Source organism: Leucoraja erinacea, chromosome 34, assembly GCF_028641065.1.
Source record: "Leucoraja erinacea ecotype New England chromosome 34, Leri_hhj_1, whole genome shotgun sequence".
NCBI classification, from domain to species: Eukaryota; Metazoa; Chordata; class Chondrichthyes; order Rajiformes; family Rajidae; genus Leucoraja; species Leucoraja erinaceus.
The window spans coordinates 13,791,494-13,814,277 of NC_073410.1; the positions used below are offsets into that span (position 1 = coordinate 13,791,494).

At 44.4% G+C, this 22,784-nt stretch overlaps 1 protein-coding gene across 1 annotated transcript in view; it reads left to right on the top strand.

Moving 5' to 3' along the window:
- LOC129713036 (glutamate dehydrogenase, mitochondrial) overlaps positions 1–22,784 on the top strand; it is a 63,060-nt gene that overhangs the window by 25,901 nt on the left and 14,375 nt on the right. Inside the window, exons 2-8 of the mRNA XM_055661895.1 lie at positions 4,817–4,897; positions 5,751–5,806; positions 8,392–8,455; positions 15,357–15,451; positions 18,781–18,960; positions 20,681–20,818; positions 22,647–22,784. Of these exons, the coding sequence (XP_055517870.1) occupies positions 4,817–4,897; positions 5,751–5,806; positions 8,392–8,455; positions 15,357–15,451; positions 18,781–18,960; positions 20,681–20,818; positions 22,647–22,784 (752 nt within the window). The remainder of the gene's footprint in view (positions 1–4,816; positions 4,898–5,750; positions 5,807–8,391; positions 8,456–15,356; positions 15,452–18,780; positions 18,961–20,680; positions 20,819–22,646) is intronic.

Below are 22,784 nucleotides of genomic sequence, written 5' to 3' on the forward strand. Positions count from 1 at the left end.
ACTTTCTCATCCTCCCCCCCCCACACACTCGACAATTTACAGAGGCCAATTAATTAACCTACGGACCTGCACGTCTTTGGGATGTGGGAGAAAGCCAGAGCACCTGGAGGAAACTCACACGGACGCAGGGAAAGCATGCAAATTCCACATACAAAGCATTCGAGCTTGGGATTGAACCTCGGTCTCTGGTGCTGTGAGGCAGTGGCTCTACTAGCTGTGCCACCGAGCTGCCCAGTTGAAGCTACTTGTTCTCTCGATAGACCCGACTTGTTTGTCTTTTGCTATTGTGAAAATAAAAAAAAATAGTTCAATGGTCTGACATTTCCCAGCATTTTATTGAAATGGCACTGGCTGCTTCCAAGACAAGTTTAACAAGGTTACACAAAAAAGCTGGAGAAACTCAGCGGGTGCAGCAGCATCTATGGAGCGAAGGAAATAGGCAACGTTTCGGGCCGAAACGTTGCCTATTTCCTTCGCTCCATAGATGCTGCTGTACCCGCTGAGTTTCTCCAGCTTTTTTGTGTAACCTTCGATTCTCCAGCATCTGCAGTTCCTTCTTAAACACAAGTTTAACAATGTAGCTTGCAGCACTGTTAAGCAGTTGCCCATTTCTATCACCCTGACAGCACTGGCAGTGTTGTTATTCACTCCGGCGGCTGAGACCGGCTGCTGCAGCCTTGTGTTTGCTGCGAGCAGCCTCGCAGTCTGTAGAAAGTAGGGGCATGTTCCTTTGAAACTGGAGAACATCAGGATGTGCTTAATTGTGCTATAAATTGCTGGCAGAAGCTAGGGGTGGTTATAGTTACTAAGTCAAAGACTGCTTTTTAAAACATGCTCTGTTTCATTTTGAGATATAAGGCTCATTGTGTACACAAGCAAACAGCTCTTGCAGCTACAAAAACAAACACGGGTGCACACGGAGGACAAAGCCTGAGGCTTATCTCTTGTTTAACAGTAGCTAACATAGCTGTAGGGAAAGTTCATAAAGATCATTCTTTGGAAAATGTAAATGACCAGTGGGGATTTGACTATAAAGGCATTAATTTCCATAGGGAAAGATTATTCATTGAACTCTGGCTATCCGAATAATAGGTGTGTATTGTGCAAGTGCCCTCTGTTGGACTCGGCAGTATCTGCTGTTTGCCACTGACTTGGATCTGAAATTCAGTATGGTGGGTGGTGAAGGGAGGTAAGGCAGTGGAGTTGAAGCAGCCCAGAAAGTACTGAAGGACCAGTACTTATTTAGTATTTGGAGACACATGGGCACCACGTGTCACTACCTGCTGATGTTCTACCTGTCCCCGGTGTTGCGAAGGATGTGCCTGGTGCAGATGCCACGCAATGTGCCAGTCAGCTGGACATTGTCGCACCATCTGTTGTTTGTGTAAAGGGTCTTCCGGACCAACACCTTTGACCACAAGTCCATCAGGCAATGGTCAGCACAGAACGTCCTGCAAGCACTGCAGGGAAATGGATCCTGTGGCGTGGTTCCCAAAACAGACTGTCCAGCTTGTCTGGCGAAATGCATCCTCGCCAGAACACACCAACAAGCACCAAGACCTGGCTTGGCTGGCGGTGAGGGGAGCCCTCCCAGTCAGATCCTTCCTGCACTGTCAGAACCTCACTACCTGCGCACTCTGCCCTCGGGCGGCTGCTATGGAGAGGAGACGGTCGCCCACTTCTTTGCAGAGTGTGGATTTACAAAGGGAGTCTGGAGAGATTTGCAACGGTCCCTGTTACCATTTATTCCGAACGGCTCCGTTACAGAGGACTCTGATTTACGGTCAGTTCCCAGTGACGCATTCAGAGACTGGCATCGAGTGCTGCTGGAAGGTCATCAATGCTTGATCGAAGACACACTTCAGTCTGCCCGAGCTTTGTTGACCTCCCAGCAGAGCGAGATGCCCGTTGGGGAATGTTGCCAACTGGCCCGCTGCAGACTGCAGGAGTATGTGCTGAGGGATGCACTGAAGCTCGGTGCATCAACTCCAAGGCTCTGTGGTGGGGGGGAACGACAGTCTAGGGTCCTTCCATTGCTGGACATGGGGGGCAGGGTGTGGTGGTGACGCCCCTCAAAATAAGGGAAGGGGTTCCATGCCAGTGAGCCACATGAGTGGCAAGGGTGGGGGGTAAAATTGTGTAATTTGTGTAAACAGTATTGAATGCATGTATAGCCGCCGAGAATGTCGATGGAGTTTTGTAAGAATCTTGTATTGTATATTTATTTCTCGAATAAAGTATATTTTGAAATTTTAAAAATGGATACAGACCCTTCAGCCCATTGAGTTGACACTGACCATCGATCAGCTGTTCAAACTCGTTCTATATTATCCCACTTTTGAAACCACTCGCGACACATTAGGGACAATTTGCGACAACCCTACAGACTCGCACGTTGCTGGCATAGGGGAGGTAGCAGGAGCACCAGGAGGAGACCTACACGGTCACAGGGAGAACGTACAAACTCCACACAGACAGCACCCGAGGACACGATCAAGCATGGATCTCTGGTGCTGAGAGGCAGCAACTCCATAAGCTGTGCCACTGTGTCACCATTAACTTAAGCAATTGGGATAAACCGTGACTAGTTCTTGACTGCAGGAAAATGTAAGGCAATATGCAAATGCTAACTTCCAAACTTCAAAGGTGGTGTTTGGCTAACAGTAAAGGGCCTGTCCCACTTGGGCGACTGCCAGGGACTAGTTTTAATGGAATTCACCTACGACACCTGGCGACAGCTTTCGGCAACCTATGACAGCAAAAATTGTCGCCACTATTCCGACATGTTGGAAATTTTGTGGCAGTCGCCTGTTGAAGCCCAAAAAATGGGACAGGCCCTTAAGGAAAAGCAGTAGGATTTGCAGATCTACTGGATCGGATCACATCTCTGCATTCCCGCCATGTGGCGTTGTGCATGGCAGTAGACAATTATAGCTAATGGAGGAGATGGTTCACAGTATTCGCCATGTCAGGGTTCGACATGTGCAGCCCTGCAGTCATGAACTTGACACTGTTTATCCAAATCGCCTTAGTTAGTGCTTCAGCAATTTATGGGCTGCTCCAACACTATGTGCAGCCATTTTCAGAAATGCTGAATAGGTGATCTTCCTCTGTTTTGGACACAGTCCCACCTGAAACTCTGAAAACTTGCTCCACCACATATCAAGCTGTTCCTCTATAGTTACAACACTGCCATCTACTTGATAATGTGGAAAAATGCTTGATATATCCTATCCACAGAGCACGACAAATCCAGTCTGGCTAATGATCACCCATTCAATCTATTTACAATCATTAACAAATTGCAAGAATTTATCCCTGCTTTGCTCTCGGTATCAAAGTATCAAACTGGTACAGGTGCACAACCTTTTATCCGGTGTTCCGGAAACCGAAAAACTCTGTAAACCGGCCATTTTTCCAGGATGTCGTCTGCACACCAAAGCTCGCGTTTGGCGCCAAACTTGACCCGAAACGACCCACGGTCAACCCAGGTCTGTACTACTGTAGCGGCTGCCTCCTCCCCGGAGCCCGGGGAGACACTTAAACATCTGTAAATCACTGCTTAAATGTTAGTCAGTTAGTTTGGAGGGCTTTTTTGTGAAGTGGGGGTGAAGGGGTAAACTTTAATTCTTAGTCCCCTACCTGGTTGGAGAGGCGGGGAGCGGTCAATGCCTTACCGGGTCGCCGTGCAGTAAGCTCCGCAGCGCTGTGGCCGCTGGGGCTGTGGGCGTCCGGCCGCGGGCGGCGCCGGTTGTAGCTCCGACCCCGGCAACTCTACCCCTGGCTGCGAGGCGCTCCACATCCACCGCCGCCCGCGGCCGGATGCCCGCAGCCCCAGCTCCGCGAATGTTGGGAGTCGGCGGCGTCGCAGTGCTGGGATACCAGCGGGAAGCGGGCAATGCCTTACCGGGTCGCCGTGTGGTAAGCTCCGGAGCGCTGTGGCTGCCGACTCCCAACATTCGCGGAGCTGGGGCTGCGGGCGTCCGGCCGCGGGCGGCGCTGGATTTGGAGCGCCTCGCAGCCAGGGGTAGAGTTGCCGGGGTCGGAGCTCCAACCGGCGCCGCCCGCGGCCGGACGGAGCCCCCAGCTCCGCGATGTTGGGAGTCGCCGACCAGGTAGGGGACTAAGAATCAAAGTTTCCCCCACCCTTTACCCCCCACCCCCACCCCCCCCCCCCCCCCACCACATAAAATCCCTCCAAACTAACTGACTAACATTTATGCAATGATTTACAATGATTCCCCGGTCTCCGGAGAGGAGGCAGCCGCTCCAGACTTTTCAAGCCGCCCGCGCTATCTTCCTAATCTACGCTAAAAATCTTACATTCCGAAATCCGTAAATGTCTGAAATCCGACAAGTGTCTGGTCCCAAGGCTTTCGGATAAAAGGTTGTGCACCTGTACTTGCTTTGCATTTTCTCTGGATGCTTCTGCTCCAGATTTCACTCTAGTCTTGGTCCAAAGTTGGACTAAAAGGGTGAATTTTATGATTGCAATGTCATCATTGTTTTTAACATCAATGCAACATTTGACTGTGTAGTGTCGATACATTCTGATAAACTGAAGGTGGAGGATTTCAAGGGGAAATTGCTTTCTTGTTGAACTTGTCCCTTGCATAACAAAAGATGTTTGTGGTCACGGGATGCTTGTCCGTCCCAAGAAAGTCCCAATTCATCGTCCTAGGCTGAAACATCTTTAGTTAGTAAATGAATATTGAAACCAAAACTGCAGATGTTAGTAATCCAGAATAAAAATAGAAAATGCTGGAAAAACTCAGTTATTTTACTGTGGAAAACTTAAGTTTGTGTCTGATTACAGGGATCCGTTACAGCTTGGATGTCAGTGTGGATGAAGTCAAAGCTCTCGCCTCTCTGATGACGTACAAATGTGCAGTGGTCGGTAAGTGCTGTGACCTGTGTACTGAATCTCTCAAAGTGACTTCCGATATATTGAATGGTTAAACCCCAGTCATTGTGCCACCCAATTTTATTTTAATCTCTTCGAAAAAAATGACCTCTGGAATTATCTTTTAAATAAGCTCAGAAAAATGTTTTGCCGATACTCGAAATTCATTTTCTAATTAATCAACTTGGAAGATGCAGATTGGAAGTTGTACATTGTCCCCTTTGATCATCCCCACCAACTAATTGCATGATGAATTGGTTCGGATTGCAAAGATTCTTCTCTGTGTATTATCAAAGTGGCCTATCTCTTCTCCTTTATTCAATTGTAAGCACTTGAAGCTAAGTTTATGCAGTGGAAGGCTTATGATATACAGCACCAATGTATAAACGTTAATGAAAACTATTAATTATTTTGTGGTGGTTCCCAAGGGTCGTGCCATCATACTGTCGAACCCCTTGGCATGTGAGTGGTTCAGTCCGGACGCGGCCCTTAGCCAGAGGGTTTAAAGGCAGGGGTTTGGGTGCCATCTTTCTCTAGTTTGGTCTTCCCTACAACCGGGAGGAACATAATTAAAGGTGCCTCTCAAAACACTGGACTTCGTGCTTCCTTTTGAGACCCACGCACTATATTTTCTGATTCTGGAGTGAATTGTGGAAGTTTGACTAGTGTAATCCCTGAATGGACGTAACCTCTGTCTGGTTTTGAATTTTTATATTTCATATTTTGAGGGGAGAAGAGATTTGGTGAATTGTACCTTTGGTTTGATTCTATTACCATGTGCTTCTGTTCAAAACTCTCTTATCATCTGATATCTCATTTGTTCTCTCTTGTTTTACCCATGCTCTAGATGTACCCTTTGGTGGTGCTAAAGCTGGAGTAAAGATTAACCCAAAGGTGTACTCGGTAAGTATTTGCTGGTCTGTTTCCTTGCACAAATTCAATTTAAACTTCCATGACCAGTCCCATGTCGGTTGAAAATCGGGTCATTCCTTATTTGTAAAATAGTCCAAAATAAAAATAATTCATGATTCGGTTAGATTCCAGTGAGTGTTGACGTGCTTTTAGATAGACACATGGTTATGCAAGGATGGCGAGATATGGATCACATACAAGCAGGCGAGATTGGTTTAACTTGGCATCATGTTCAGCATGGACATTATGGGCTGAAGGGTCTACTCCTGTACTGTACTGTTCCATGTCCTATGGCATTTTCAAAACTGAGATTGCATTATGAGGCAGAATGAGATTTGTTTTTAAAATAACTATTTAAATCTCTCCAGTGGGTGGGGGTAAAATTATTTGACATGCAAGAACCAAACAACATGCGTTTAAGGTGAGGGGGGGGGGGGGGGGGGGAGATTTAATAGGAAACTAAGGGGGGAACTTTTTTTACACAATGGGTGGTGGATGTTTGGAACGGGCTGCCAGAGGAGGTAGTTGAGGCAAGTTGGGCCGAAGGACCTATCTCCATGTCATATGACACAATCTCCAATACGGATGGAGGTTATAAGAAAAATTGCTGAAATTCTGAGGTGTTGTTGCAAGGACTTGTACAGCTAATTGAGCAGCATCTATGAAGAGAGAAATAGATTTGACTTTTTTTTTAGACATGAACTGGTAACTTTCTCTCTCCACAGATGTAACCTAACGTTTATTATAATCGCTTACTGTAGATATCAGACTTCAATTCATGCTCCTGTCAGACTCATGGTCTTTATTGATATACTAGAAATGAAAGATTTGCGTTCCTTCTGTCATCTACTTCTGAACACTCTACAGACAATCAAATTTGTTGTAGTCACTAACCGCTATATGTTGGGAAATGCAATGGTCATCTTGTAGGCAGGGTTACTTCCGGTAATGTCAAGGGATTGTTGTCTTACTGAGAGCATAGTGGACTACACAACTTGTCACCATCTAGTTGTAGTTGATATGCACTGACACCCTCTCATCGCTTTAAATCGTACCATTTCCTATTTGCATACTTATAAACAGGTATTTTCGGACATTAGTGATCTAGAGCACAGAAATGGGCCCTTAAGCCCAACTCCACCATGCCGATTAAGATGCCCCATCTGAGCTGGTCCCAGTTGGCCCATATCCCTCTAAACCTTTCCTATCTATGTACCAAGTATCTTAAATGTGTAGGAAGAAACTGCAGATGCTGGCTAGATGCAAAGATAGACTCATAGTGCTGGAGTAACTCAGCGAGGCTCTCGAGAAGGGTCTCAACCGGAAACGTCACCCATTCCTTCTCTCCAGAGATGCTGCCTGTCCCACAAGTATCTTAAATGTGCCTCAACTCCGTGCTCCAGCAGCTCATTCCATATACTAACCATCCTCTGAGTGAAAAAGTTGCCCTTCAGGTTCCTATTAAATCTTTCACCTTTTGCCTTAAACCTGTGTCTTCTAGTTCTCGATTTCCCCTAGACTCCACTCACCCGCGTCTAACGATAATTCATATATTCCCAAGACTTGACTGCCTATCCTCTGGCTAGACTAACCATTATCCTTGGTCTTCTCTGTGTCTTGCCTTCAATATCTATAATTGAAGTTGGGCAAAATGTAATATCTCAATGCCATGTTCAGTATGGAGCCCAGTAAAATCCGACTCCCTTTTGAATGTTTTTAATATTTGCCCCCAACCAAGTGGTACATCGGCTTTAAAAGAACACAACAAAATTGAAGGCAGAAAGTGGAACCATGTCGGGTTTTGTTTTTGAAAATTATAAAGTTAAACAAACTGCGTTATTTTCATCTAAGCTTTATCCTTTTTAGTTAATTTTATAATATAATTGTCTATTTATATTCTTTAGTATTTCACTTGTGTTCTGATGTCTTCAAACAATAGATGTTCTTTACTTTACCACACCACTGTATAATATTTTGTATCGTTCTAATTTGTCCGTATATTTGATCAGTTTAAGGTGACGAACAATTAATTCAGTAAAAAGTACTTTTGGATGCTTGTATCTCAGTTGCAATAACTTGCTACTTCTAAAATTAAGTTTTGAATTAGTTAATTAGATAAAGAGTAAAGCCCCTGTTCCACTTTCCCGAGTTACTCATGAATTCTCCCGCTTTTTCCCCTTGATTCAAACTCTGGGAATGTCCGTAGCGGGTTTGTAGGAGTCCGTAGATATTTTGTAGCAGCTCATAATGCCGGTCGTAGGTACTCAGGGCATCAGGTAAGTCAGGACCCTTTTTCAGCAGGTTGAAAAATATCCACGAGTGAAACAAAATAGCTCCGAGTACCTACGGCTGGCTATTACCGTAATTCTCCGAGTTTGAATCGAGGGGAAAACTCGGGAGAATTCATGAGTAACTCGGGGAAAGTGGGACGGGGCCTTTATGCTTTGTCCAATATATCTTGTCAAAAATGGTTCAGATACGATTGAATCATAAAATTGGTCCTATAAACAAGTCTGATTCCAGTTTGTTTGCCATTTACACGGTCCATGACTGACCAACTTTCTACACTGTTGCAGGATACAGAATTAGAAAAAATCACAAGGAGGTTTACTATTGAGCTGGCAAAGAAAGGATTTATTGGTAAGTTTGTGAATAATTCTTCTGAACTTGCCCCAATACATTCTGTGAATTTTACCGACTGTTCCAATATAAGGCAACTAGCTATAAACGACCCCATTCCCTCTAGGGTACATTCAGCAGCACTAGAACAAATGCGAGATGGTTTAGTATCCATTTCACTTCATTTTCTGCCCATTGGTTTTGTGATGGATCTTGACCATGGAACAAGAGATGAAGGGGCCAGGCAGTCGATGGGAATTGCGTGAATTTGAGAGGAAAAATATACCAAATGCCAACTTCGGCGGTTAAAGCAAGGCTAGATTATGATGATCAGGACTTTGGGTTGGGTGAAGAAGAATTCCGTGGGAGGATAGGGATCTGTAGTCATCCGAGAGCTTGTTGAGGGAGGAGAGGAAAGTGGTGTTGGGCAAAGGAAGCTGGTATGTAGAAGAATCGGGGACTGATTTGATTTGGGGGGGGGAGAGGAGGGGAGGAATTAAGTTAGCGTTCAAGGAGCAGCTGAAAGGATTGACCTCTGAAATGGTGGATCGGCTGAAAGGATCAGTGTCCCTGTTTTGGGAGGGTGGGGGGGGGGTGGGGGAGAGTGGTGATGCATGTTGAGGATTTTGGAGCCTGGCCTCTGAATGGGAGTGGAGAGCAAGACCGAGAGAGGGAACCTAAAGGCTCTAAAGGTCCTAAATATAGCTGAACCTTGTATTAGTTTTGGGATATTCCTATCTTGAGCCCAATTTATCCATGTTCTCCAACAATGACTTTTGCCACAAGCCACAGAATTTCTGGAGTGATGCTAAATCACCTGAAGAGGTGGTTGGTCTGTTTCACTGCAGCAACAATTACTTTTTGAAAGTGTATAGGGGTCAAAAGGCTCCACTAATGTAGGAGTGGACATTTTGGTTCGGTAATGAGAGCTGGGTCTCATTGCACATTGGATAAATAGAGATTCAATGGAGCATTCAATAAAGAGACCATTGGATCAGCTAAGTCTAATAAGATAAAGTATTTTTACACTGGGCTACAGAGAGTTTGCAACTTCTTCTTTGGAGATGGCATTTAGGTGACTGCATCGAGTGAATGCAGACTTGGAAGTTTGGATCAAATCGCACGTGATGTCGTGACTATCCATTCTCAATGAACCCGTGTGAAAGAATTGGGATGGAGGTGGACTTGTCAGGGAGGACGTTTTCGAAGCAAGTGTGAAGAAGTGTGAATTGTGGCCGTCCTGTTGGTAAACCAAGACAGCAATAAAATCTAGAAATAGAACAGTTGTCACAGCAAGATTACTGGTTTGTCCTAAACACTCAATAATCTCTCCCTCATTTTGAAACGCTTCCGTTATCACGCAGCTACTTGGTGCTGTTTCCTCCAATTTTGTAATCTTCCTCCTTGCCGAGGTAAGTGCAGATTACAGACATGTTAGAAGCCTGCCATCAAATTGTTGGGAAGGTACACAAAAATGCTGGAGAAACTCAGCGGGTGCAGCAGCATCTATGGAGCGAAGGAGATAGGCAACGTTTCTGGACGAAACGTTGCCTATCTCCTTCGCTCCATAGATGCTGCTGCACCCGCTGAGTTTCTCTAGCATTTTTGTATACCTTCGATTTTCCAGCATCTGCAGTTCCTTCTTAAACAAATTGTTGGGAAGGCCTGGACTGAAAATAGAACAAACCAATTTACATTATTTTTTATCCCCTTTGCTTTGTCACAGCCCACATGTCAGTACCTGCTGGATTTGCTTGGAATGTAATTAATTCCAGTGGCACTTAGCACACTGTCAGAGCCAGCCGAACCCTAACCTGGTATTCACTTGCAGCTCAATTTCTTTGCTTCCCTGTAACTCTGCAGTCTGACTAATTCCAACAGTTTTGTTCTTGCTGTAGCTGAAATTAATAACAGGATTAACCATATAACCATATAACAATTACAGCACGGAAACAGGCCATCTCGACCCTTCTAGTCCGTGCCGAATACATATTCTCCCCTAGTCCCATATACCTGCGCTCAGACCATAACCCTCCACTCCTTTCTCGTCCATATAACTATCCAATTTATTTTTAAATGATAAAAACGAACCTGCCTCCACCACCTTCACTGAAAGCTCATTCCACACAGCCACCACTCTCTGAGTAAAGAAGATCCCCCTCATGTTACCCCTAAACTTCTGTCTCTTAATTCTCAAGTCATGTCCCCTTGTTTGCATCTTCCCTCCTCTCAGTGGGAAAAGCTTATCCACGTCAACTCTGTCTATCCCTCTCATCATTTTAAAGACCTCTATCAAGTCCCCCCCCCCTTAACCTTCTGCGCTCCAAAGAATATAGCCCTAACTTGTTCAACCTTTCTCTGTAACTTAGTTGTTGAAACCCAGGCAACATTCTAGTAAATCTCCTCTGTACTCTCTCTATTTTGTTGACATCCTTCCTATAATTAGGCGACCAAAATTGTACCCCATACTCCAGAATTGGCATCGCCAATGCCTTGTACAATTTTAACATTACATCCCAACTTCTATACTCAATGCTCTGATTTATAAAGGCCAGCACACCAAAAGCTTTCTTTACCACCCTATCTACATGAGATTCCACTTTCAGGGAACTGTGCACAGTTATTCCCAGATCCCTCTGTTCACCTGCGTTCTTCAATTCCCTACCATTTACCATGTACGTCCTATTGCGGGATTGCAGTAAAATTTGGGATGCTGGCCTAAAACAATCTTGTCGGCAGTGTAGAGGAAACATTTTACCAAGGAATACCCTGTGCCTCATTTCACAGCGACTTCACCCACTGGTCCTTTGGCAATGCAAAACTTCGACAGTTAAGGTTGTCGGATGTTATTTGGGAACCTATTGATCAGAATCAAGTCTTTATTTTCCTGTTCAAAGGAAAAAAGATTTTTCTCACCAATGCAATCTATTTACATCCACTATAAACCGACTGACTCCCACGGTTATCTGGACTACACTTCCTCCCACCCTGCTCTACAAAGACGCTATTCCCTTCTCCCAATTCTTCTGCTCCCAATATTAGTTTCCATTCTAGGACATCGAGATGTTCTCTTTCTTCAGTAAACATGGTATTTCCCCCTTCTGTTGTAGATGGATCCCTCCGCGCTTTTTCTCTATCCCGTAGTTCTGCGGTTCCTCCCCCTCCCCCATAAGGTTCAAGGATAGTGTTCCCTTGCTCCTCTCCTTTCACCCCACCAGCCTTCGCATCCAACACATTATTCTTTGACAGTTCCATCCCCTCCAACGCGATCCCACCACCGGTCATATCTTCCCGTCCCCACCCCTTTTTGCCTTCCGCAGAGACCCAACTCTCCACAACGCAGGAGATGTGACATCTGTCCCTCTATCTCTTTGCTTGCCTCCATCCAGAGACTCCAGCAGTCCTGCTAAGTGAGACAGGTTTACTTGCCCTGCCTCTAACCTCATCTACTGCACCCAGTGTTCCTGATGTGGCCATCTGTACATCAGCGAGACCAAGCACGGTCTCGGCAGCCAATTCGCTGAACACTTGCGCTGGGTCTGCCTAGGCCTAATGGATCTCCCGGTTGCTAACCATTTAAACTCCCCTTCCCATTCGGGCCTTTCTGTCCTGGGCTCCTCCATTGCCCGAGTGAGGCTCCACACAAAGTGGGGGAACTGCACCTCATATTCTGCTGGGACAGCTTACAACCCAACATAACGAGTTGAATTCTCCAATTGTATCTAACCTATCAATTCCCCTCCTTTTCTTCCCCGCATTACCCTTTTTCTCTCCGTTCCTGTGCCCCACCTAGACTACCACCTATTTCCCCCCCCCCCCTTCCCCCTCTATCTGCTTTCCCCCCTCGAGCTTTGCAATTCACAAATCTTCAACCCTGGGTCATACCTTCAGTTTTTATCTCTGGTCTTTGTTTCAACCATCATTCTATCAAACCTTCCCCACTGCAATGCCTTGTTCTGCCTCTCCCCTCTAGCTTTCTCCTCTCCCTCTTCCACAACAATCGGTTTGAAGAGTCGTGATCTGAAACATCACCAACCCGTGGTCTCCAGAGCTGCTGCCTGCCCTGTTAAGCTACTCCAGCACTTTGTCTTTTTGTGTATTAAGCATCTCTCTTTTTTTTTTTTGTTCCCCTATTTAGTTTCATTCAATTGAATATGCTGGAATAAATTTATTTATGTTTTGCATGCCATGGACCTGAATCCTGCTGGAGTTTTCAGTATCCATAGTTACTTGGCCAGAGAGTAAATGTGCCTGATTCATACCCTGCCTGACATTCCCTTGGTTACTTTCCAACACTACATGTCACGTACCAATTTGAAATAAACCTTGGCTGACATCAAAATATGTCTTGTGCTTGAAATATCAATTTAGCAATGGCCAGATTTGGTTCTCTAATGCATCTAAAACCTATTGATTAAAACAGAAGATAAAAGCTTTAAGGTGCAGTAATATTTGTGCCGAATCTTACTGCAGTGGGTCCCTCAAACTTTCCAAAAGGTTCTCCAAAACTTATTTTAAGAGCTGTGGTTGCTGGGTATCTGTGATCTCTCTGCTGAGATTTCTTAAATATAACCATTTTTAGCTGCTTCATTCCATTATAAGGTCAGAAATGAGAACTTTCATTCATTGTACAATTTCAGTATAATATGAAGCTCCTCAGCAAGTGGAGCCACCTGTGCCCGCATGCAGTAAGAACTAGACAACGTTTGAACATGGCCTGATAGTGGCTTGTAGCAATCCCACCGCAAAAACCAGGGAAAAAATAAAGCCATGGCATCTCCCAAGAGAGTCTAATCACCCATCCCTGAAGGCATTATTGTCATCAAGTCCCCAACCATCCTCCGAGTCCGATGTTTAAAGTGACTGTGTGTAGGTGTATTTTGGTGAATTAGTAGTCAAAGGCTGGATAGAGTGGATGTGGAGAGGATGTTTCCATTAATGGGAGAGTCTAGGACCAGAGGCCATAGCCTCAGAATAAAAGGACGTAGCTTTCGGAATTTCTTAAGTCGGAGGGTGGTGAATCCGTGGAATTCAAGGCTGCGAGGCCAAATCAATGGATTTTATAAAGGCAGAGACTGTTAGATTAGTGATTAGCGTGAGTGTCGGGGGTTATGGGGAGAAGGCTGGAGAATGGGGTTGAGAGGGAAAGATAGATTAGCCATGATTGAATGGCAGAGTAGACTTGATGGGCCGAATGTCATAATTCTGCTCCTATAACGTATGAACATGAGTGATTCGCTTTCAACAGCCCCAAAACCATTTTCCCACCTACTTAATTCGTGTCAGATATTTGACGGTATAGTTTGCTCTTGCCTGAATAAGTGTAGATGCAGCAATACTTGAAGTCCGTGGAATCCAGCACCATAATGGCACCCTTTCTAGGACCTTGGACATTCATTCCCTGCACCACTAACATACTTGCTGCTGTGTGTATTATCTACAAAATGGTAACCTGCAAAAACAGCACTGATGGCACCTCCCCAAGTCTAGACGTTCTGCCATCAAGAAGTGCTGAGGACAGTAAGTGTATGAGCCTGCCATCGCCTGCCATCGCCTGTCAGTTCTCCTCTGAGCGGATTGCAATACCAATGCTTCTGAATCGGTTAATGCCGTTTCTAGTTGCACTGGCTCTCCTCACCAGAGAACTGCAGAGGTTCAAGAAATTGGCCCGCCCCCAGCTTGGTGCTAGTTGGTTGTGGGAATGCAATGAATGCAATCTACTGCAGTTGTACAGGGTATTGGTGAGACCACACCTGGAGTATTGCGTACAGTTTTGGCCTCCAAATCTGAGGAAGGACATTATTGCCATAGAGGGAGTGCAGAGACGGTTCACCAGACTGATTCCTGGGATGTCAGGACTGTCTTATGAAGAAGGACTGGATAGACTTGGTTTATACTCTCTAGAATTTAGGAGATTGAGAGGGGATCTTATAGAAACTTACAAAATTCTTAAGGGGTTGGACAGGCTAGATGCAGGAAGATTGCTCCCGATGTTGGGGAAGTCCAGGACAAGGGGTCACAGCTTAAGGATAAGGGGGAAATCCTTTAGGACCGAGATGAGAAGAACCTTTTTCACACAGAGAGTGGTGAATCTCTGGAACTCTCTGCCGCAGAGGGTAGTCGAGGCCAGTTCATTGGCTATATTTAAGAGGGAGTTAGATGTGGCCCTTGTGGCTAAGGGGATCAGAGGGTATGGAGAGAAGGCAGGTACGGGATACTGAGTTGGATGATCAGCCATGATCATATTGAATGGCGGTGCAGGCTCGAAGGGCCGAATGGCCTACTCCTGCACCTAATTTCTATGTTTCTATGTTTCTAAAGGTTTTCTGGCGATGCCCATATCCTAAATATGCATTTAGCTGGTGGCGAGTCATCTTAAATCACTGCAATCGTCTTGTGAGGATATTCAGTGCTACTGGGGGAAGCTTTCACATCCGAGTTGTTTGGAAGTATTCATCCTATCTGTGGAACATAACAAAACCAACAAGTTTATTAAATTCTTGGACAGAATGGAAAGTTAGAGTGTATTTGTCACTTGCATATGAGCGGACTCCAACCCAGAGTTTTTCCCCAACTGTATGATGACTAATAGCCAGTTTTGACACCACATGTGATGTGTGGTTTATTATGTCACCGTGAGAATGTTGAACTCATCTTGCTGTCCTGGCAAAGTGCCCACATGTTTCAGATGTATAACGGAGGTTAAATTTGGCCATTGGCTGGACAGCCTAAGAACAGTGGCTGTTCACATGGAAAGGAGAACTTGGCTTGAGGGGGAAGCCAGCAGAAGATGTATAACTGGGCTCCATTGTTGTATGCAGTCAGTTTGATTTTTTAGTATGCGACCCTGTTCTATAAAGTGAGATGTTTAAAAGTTTTTAAAAAAAATTGAGGATTAAAACGTGTGTGTTTGCCCTCTTAGGACCTGGTATTGATGTGCCGGCCCCTGACATGAGCACAGGTGAGCGTGAGATGTCTTGGATCGCTGACACCTATGCCACGACAATGGGACACCAGGTGAGTGGACGAGGGGAAGTGAGTGGACATGATCTTTTTTGTTGCTTCTGCATCAATTCATTCGATGAAATGTTAGAAAGTCTTTAATTATTCAAGACAAGGTTATTTATTGAAAGTGGATATGGATTTTACAATGGGTTAATTCTGACTTCCAGATTCTGGATTTGAATCTCTCATCAGCCAAGAAATTGCAGGGCACAAGGTGAGCAAAAGAGCATAGAAGTAGAAAAGGGTGTCAATAGATTACTGTCGTCAGTATCAGGCTGCTGATTAAATTCAATTATAACACATAATTTAATTCTCTACCTTAATTTCCTCTTTCATTTATTGTGACGTCGTTGGATCAAAAGATTAAAATCCCTACTGTTGAAAGTGAAGTCAGCATTGATTAGTGTACAGTTTGGGGTGAGATGACTACCGTACTTGGTCAGTGGTCTGAGACACTAATTGGACATCTGTTAAATAATCTGCTCATCTTTATTCCATTAATTTAGAAGATTGTGGTTTGATTGAGAATCTTTGGGTACTGAACAAATTCACGAGTAAACAGATATTTAAACACTGGAAATCGAAACAAAGGGTCAATTTCAGAGCTAGGCCATTCCAGAGTTGGGGAGAAAGCTTGTTGGGAAAATGTGGGAACAGAAGTCGACAATTTGGCCTCTTGGATGTTTAGCTGTTCATTTAGAAATTTGCTGATTTATGGCAATTACATTTTCCTACATCCATTAATACTTCACGCTAATATAAAACCCAAATCTGCTAAAATTATGTTTAAATATGTATTAGATGCATCTTTTGATTAATCTTCTAATTTGTATTCTATGTAAAACTAACATTTTCCTTAACACTTATTTAAGCCAACAGTTCTACTTGAATGATCATTCCTTCCAAATTGGAAAGTCATTCAGAATGGAAACTTGCTAAACTCTTGAGGATCTGTATTTTTTCTGATGTAAAAAATGCTCGACACTCTGGCAGCAGCTGTAGAGAGAAAACCTAGTTGGTTTCCAGTCAATGGCTCCATCAGAATTGGGAAAAGTGAGAAAATAAGTTTCAAGTTGTGGGGAATGGGAGGGTTAAGAGCCTGTCCCACGTACGCGATTTTTTTTTCGGCAACTTGCCGGCACCCGTCATAGTCGCAGCAGGTCGCCGAAAATTTTCAACATGTTGAAAATCCAGCGGCTACCAGAAAAAGGTACGACTCTTTGGGTGACTACTCACGACCACGACCCTGCGACATCGGGGTGACTCCTGCATGGTCGTGAGTAGCCGCCCAAAGAGTCGTACCTTTTTCTGGTCACCACTAGATTTTCAACATTTTGAAAATTTTCCCCGACCTGCTGCAACCATGACGGTGCCGGCAAGTCACCGAAAAAAATTGCATAGATGGGACAGGCCCTTTAGAGTAGAGGAAATATCTGTGATGGGGTGCTTGTTGTTGGGGTTGCATGTGTTTCAGCGTTGCCACGCCAAATCTGTATGCCTACTGCCATCTGTATTTATCCAACCCATATTTCCTGCTCTAATCACTGCCCTTTACGGTTGGAACGGGGCGTTTCCCATTCATTTCACTTCCCTTATCCATCAGCTAAATAATATTTAATCCGAGTTGCTGAAAGTGGAAGCTGGAAACTATTGAAGTGAAAGGTATCTTGCAGCTTGGTTGAGGGTTGGGAAATGTGTGTCTCAATAAATGATGTGATATTTAAGCTTCAATTAAACCAGACAGTGTAACGGGTTACATTGGTATAGTGTGAATGCTATCAAATGGCAGTTGCTCATCATCCCGCACTTTGATAATCTCCAACTCCGTTGGATGAGTGCAGCTCAAACAGCTCAGGTAGCTGACACCATCCAAGAGAAAGCAGCTTCCTTGAATAGAATATCAAAAACAAGGGCCTGCAGTTGCTAGTTTACAATGAAAGACGGTGCTGGAGTTACTCCATACAATACAGTTTTACAATACAGTTTTATTCGTCACATTGCACATAAAGTGCAAGTGAAATGAATTTGTCAGCAGCGGTACAATGATAAAGAACACACAATACACAATTTAAAAAAAATGTTTTTGATTTAAAAAAAAAAAATAAATTTAACACAAACATCCACCACTGCATTCATCACTGTGGTGGAAGGCACAAAATTTGGCCAGTCCTCCTCCATTTTCCCCCGTGGTCGGGACCAGAGTCCAGAGTCCAGGATCGGCTCTTCCTCACCGGAGACCGCGGCTTTAGGTTGGTGTAGGCCGCAGGCCGGCGGTCGAGATTTAAAGCCCCCGCCGCAGGAACCCGACTTGAAACATCACCAAGAGCCTCGACCGGAAATGTGGCTTATCAACGTTCTCCAGGAATGCTGCCTGATCTGCTGAATTACTCCAGCACTTTGTGCCCGTTTGTGTATCAACCAGCATCTGCAGTTCCTTATTTCTCCAGAAATGCTGCTTAACCTGCTGAGTAGCTCCGGCACTTTGTTTATTTCCTTGATTATCATTCCATCTAGTAGCCTTAGCATTCACTTCTGCCCTTTGGCTGCACATGTACCGTCAGGTACCGCAGTTACAGTTACAAATTATACTGCAGTTATTTACCTTGGTTACTTCCAGTGTGAGCCAAGGAATGTTTGTAGGGGGAAGAGCCAAGAGAACATGGATGACACAGATTGGTGGAAAGGCAGCTAATCAGTCTGGAGGTATAAATAGCACAGGAGAAAGGATTTTTAAAAAAAAAGGTGCTGTAACTGCGAGATGGATCACAGCAGTTGTTGGAAATATAAAATGAATGAGCATGTGTCAGGCAACAGCTGTGGAGAGCAATGTTGAATTGCGTTGGAACAAGTCAACAAGTTCTGTTCAGCTTAGAGATACAGCTTGGAAAACAGGCCCTTCGGCCCCACCGTCCATTGATCACCCACAATTTAAGGACAATGTACAGAATCCAATTAGCCTACAAGCCCACACCTATGCTCGGCCCTGCACTGCACTGAGGCACAGTTACTTTCACAGGTTAAAGTTTTGCATTATTTCTAATGAAGAGCATTATTACTAAGTAAATGAGAACCCGATGGTCACAAAATGCTGGAGTAACTCAGCGGGTCAGGCAACATCTCTGGAGATGGTGTCTGACACCTGTGAAGGTCTGACTAAGAAGGGCCATGGGTACAAGGAAGCTCTCCTGGAGTTTAGATGTAAATTTGACTCGTCTTGTTAAAGGGCATCAGCGGAGAGACCAATTTTAATATCACTCTGCAATGGAGAGGGGCTTTTGTGTGTACATCAACTATATTGTCTGATTTTCTTTTAAGTGTGCGTGAACAATTTTCTGTGGCAGGATATAAATGCTCATGCCTGTGTGACTGGAAAACCCATCAGCCAAGGTGGCATCCATGGGCGGATTTCAGCGACAGGACGTGGTGTGTTCCATGGGATTGAGAACTTCGTTAATGAAGCGTCCTACATGAGTGTCCTTGGAATGACCCCAGGCTTTGGAGACAAAACGTTCGTCATTCAGGTTTGTAGTGGATCATGAACAATGAATTAGCTTTTCCTCTTTCAGTTCTGCTACTTCCAATATCACTGACCTTTGGGCAACTTCCTGGAACCATGTGGGGAAAATGTTTAATTGTTTTCATTGTTTTGGCTTTTGCACTCAATATCTTACATGGGTTTGCGTCGTATCATTTTGGTAACTAAATTTGTGATCTGAAAGTATCCCCAATTCCTAGATTAATTGCACAAACTGAGCAGTATTGCATACAACATTTGCCATTGTACACTTAGAGCCTCAGTACAAATGATTAAGGGATTGGACAAGCTAGATGCAGGGAATATGTTCCTGATGTTGGGGGAGTCCAGAACCAGTTTAAGAATAAGGGGTATGCCATTTAGAACTGAGATGAGGAAAATCTTTTTCGCCCAGAGAGTTGTGAATTTGTGGAATTCTCCACCTCCGAAGGCTGTGGAGGCCGACTCACTGGATGCATTCAAAAGAGTTAGATAGAGCTAGCGGAATCGAGGGCTAGCGGAATCAAGGGATATGGGGAGAAGGCAGGAACAGGGTACTGATTGTGGATGATCAGCCATGATCATATTGAATGGCTCAAAGGGCCGAATGGCCTACTCCTGCATCTATTTTCTATGTATCCATGTAAATATGTATTCAGATAAAGTAGTAACTAATGGCAAACGTGAATTTCACTTTCAGTAAATTAGTTTCAGATTCTGCAAAGCCAGCTAATCTGGAAAATGCCTATTTATGAGAGGTAATAGATTATTAATTCCCTTAATTCTATGTGCAAATTTGCAAAAAAATGAACAAAGTAAAAATGAAATCTACTTTGGCAAATTGTGAGTGTGTGTGGGTGGGTGTGTCCCCGTCCGTCCGTCTGTCCTAGTCTTACTGGATTATCCAATTGTTCTCCTGGAGTAATAAAGAAGAAACCATTGGTTTTCTTCCTACTAGCTAATGAACCATCCTGGTTCTTTATATTGAGGGAGTGCAGCGTAGGTTTACAAGGTTAATTCCCAGGATGGCGGGACTATCATATGCTGAGAGAATGGAGCAGCTGGTCTTGTATACTCTGGAGTTTAGAAGGATGAGGGGATATCTCATTGAAACATATAAGATTGTTAAGGGCTTGGACACGCTAGAGGCAGGAAACATGTTCCCGATGTTGGGGGAGTCCAGAACCAGAAGCCACAGTTTAAGAATAAGGAGTAAGCTATTTAGAACGGAGACGAGGAAACACTTTTTCTCACATAGAGTGGCGAGTCTGTGGAATTATCTGCCTCGGAGGGCGGTGGAGGCAGGTTCTCTGTTTGCTTTCAAGAGAGAGCTAGATAGGGCTCTTAAAAATTGCGGAGTCGGGGGATATGGGGAGAAGGCAGGAACGGGGTACTGATTGGGGATGATCAGTCATGATCACATTGAATGGCGGTGCTGGCTCGAAGGGCCAAATGGCCTACTCCTGCACCTATTGTCTATTGTCTATTGAGTTTTGCGTGTAACAGAGAAGAACAGGTGTTAACTACACCATTTGGGATACTAATTGATAGAACCGTTCCCAAGAAAGATCACTTGGACAATGAATCAAAAATTTGTGAACAATGGGTGGCTTTCAGAGCCCAAAAAATCATCCTTGGAAAAGCGCTGAAATTCAATGTTCTTGAAGAGGTTCACATATATTGCCAATGTTGATGATAGCGAGTTTGTTTTCCATCGTATCACACAGGGGTTTGGTAATGTGGGCATGCACTCCATGAGATACCTTCACCGCTATGGAGCCAAGTGCATAGGTGTTGGTGAGGTGGATGGTGCCATCTGGAATGATGACGGAATTGATCCCAAGGAACTAGAAGATTACAAACTGGTAAGTAAATATTAAATTAAACTCCACTAAATATTCTCCAGGTCAGGCAGCAGATAGTCACAGAGTGATTCAGTGTGGAAAAAGGCCCTTCGGCCCAACTTGCCCACACCGGCTAACAATGCCCCAGCTACACTAGTCCCACTTGCCTGCGCTTGACCCATATCCTTCCTAACCTGTTCTATCCATGAACCTGTCGAACTGTCTCTTAAACGATGGAATTGTCCCAACCTCAACTACCTCCTCGTGTAGCTCGTTCCATACACCCACCACCCTTTGTGTGAAAAAGTTATCCCTCGGATTCCTATTAAATCTTTTTCCTTTCACCTTGAACCTATGTCCTCTGGTACTCTGGCCAAGAGACTCTGTGCATCTACCCAATCTATTCCTCTCATGATTTTGAGTTCAGATTTCCAGCATCTTGTGCTTTTCTTGTAACTCGTGATGTAGGAAGAGAAAGGGTCAGTGACCATTCTGATGATCTTTTAGTTTATTGACCTGAAATGTGAACTTATTTCTCTCGTCACAGATACTGACATGAGTATTTCCTGTAGTTTCAGTTTTGAGTTCAGATTTCCAGTATTTTGTGTTTTTCTTGTAAATACTAAATGTATGCAGCATAGAAATGTGTACCACATGAAACCTAAGAACTGGTCATTTTCAAAAGACAGTCTGAAGAAGGGTTTCGGCCCGAAAAGTCGCCTATTTCCTTCGCTCCATAGATGCTGCTGCACCCGCTGAGTTTCTCCAGCAATTTTGTGTATTTTCAAAAGACTCTCACTTTTACTCATTGACAGCCACTTGATTAGTCCTACAGTGTAGAAACGGACCAACTTGCCCACACCAGCATGCCCCATCTATACTATCCCCAGCTGCCTGCATTTGGTCCATATCCCTCTAAACCTATCCTATCCATGTACCAGCTTGTGCCATCCACCCACCACCCTTTGTGTAAAATTGTTAAATCATTCCCCCTCACTTTAAACCTATGCTCTCTGACTTTCAATTTCCCCGTCTTTGGGCAAAAAAACTCTGTGTTCACCCGATCTATTCCTCTCATTATCAGCATCTATTTTTAAAAGGCACCTAGCGTTTTTGTACATTAAAGCATAATGCCTTGAAATAGTAAAGAATATTTTTGTAAGTACCTCCTTTGAACAAAAATGTCATTTTAATAAAAATGAAGGTTTGAATATAGGCTCTAGGAACAACTTCTGGAGAACTTAGTTTTCTAGTCAGTATGCTGGATGTGGGGCTATCACTGTTGAAACGTCACCCATTCCTTCTCTCCAGCGATGCTGCCTGTCCCGCTGAGTTACTACAGCATTTTGTGTCTGTCGTGGTTGTTTTGAAGTAAATGTTGCAATGGGATGAGAGTTGGGAGCAGCTGAAGTTTTTCCTTGCATAGTTTTACACATCTGAGCTCCTGGAATTTCCTCATTAAGGGCAGCACAGTGGCGCCCCAATAGAGTTGGTGCTTTACAGTGGCAGACACCCAACTTTAATCTTGGGTGCTGTCTGTACGGAGTTTGCACGTTCTCCCTGTGATCACGTGGGTTTCCTCCCATGTCCCAAAGACATGCAGGTCTGTAGGTTAGTTGGCATCTGTAAATGGTCCCTAATGTGTAGGATAAAACTAGTGTACGGGTGATCGCTGGTCGGCGCAGACTCAGTGGGCTGAAGGGCCTGTTTCCACGCTGTATCTCTAAACTAAATTATAATGTATTAACTTTCATGCCACTGAAAATTGTGAGCCAAAATTATGTTGCCAAGCTGCATGCAGTGTGTGAAAGATTTGAGCGCTTGGTATCTTGTTGTTTTGTGTACACAGGCAAATGGAACTATTGTTGGATTCCCCAAAGCTCGGCCGTATGAAGGCAATATCCTGGAGTCTGACTGCCACATTCTCATCCCTGCTGCCGGTGAGAAGCAGATGACCAAGAACAATGCATGGAAAGTTAAAGCGAAG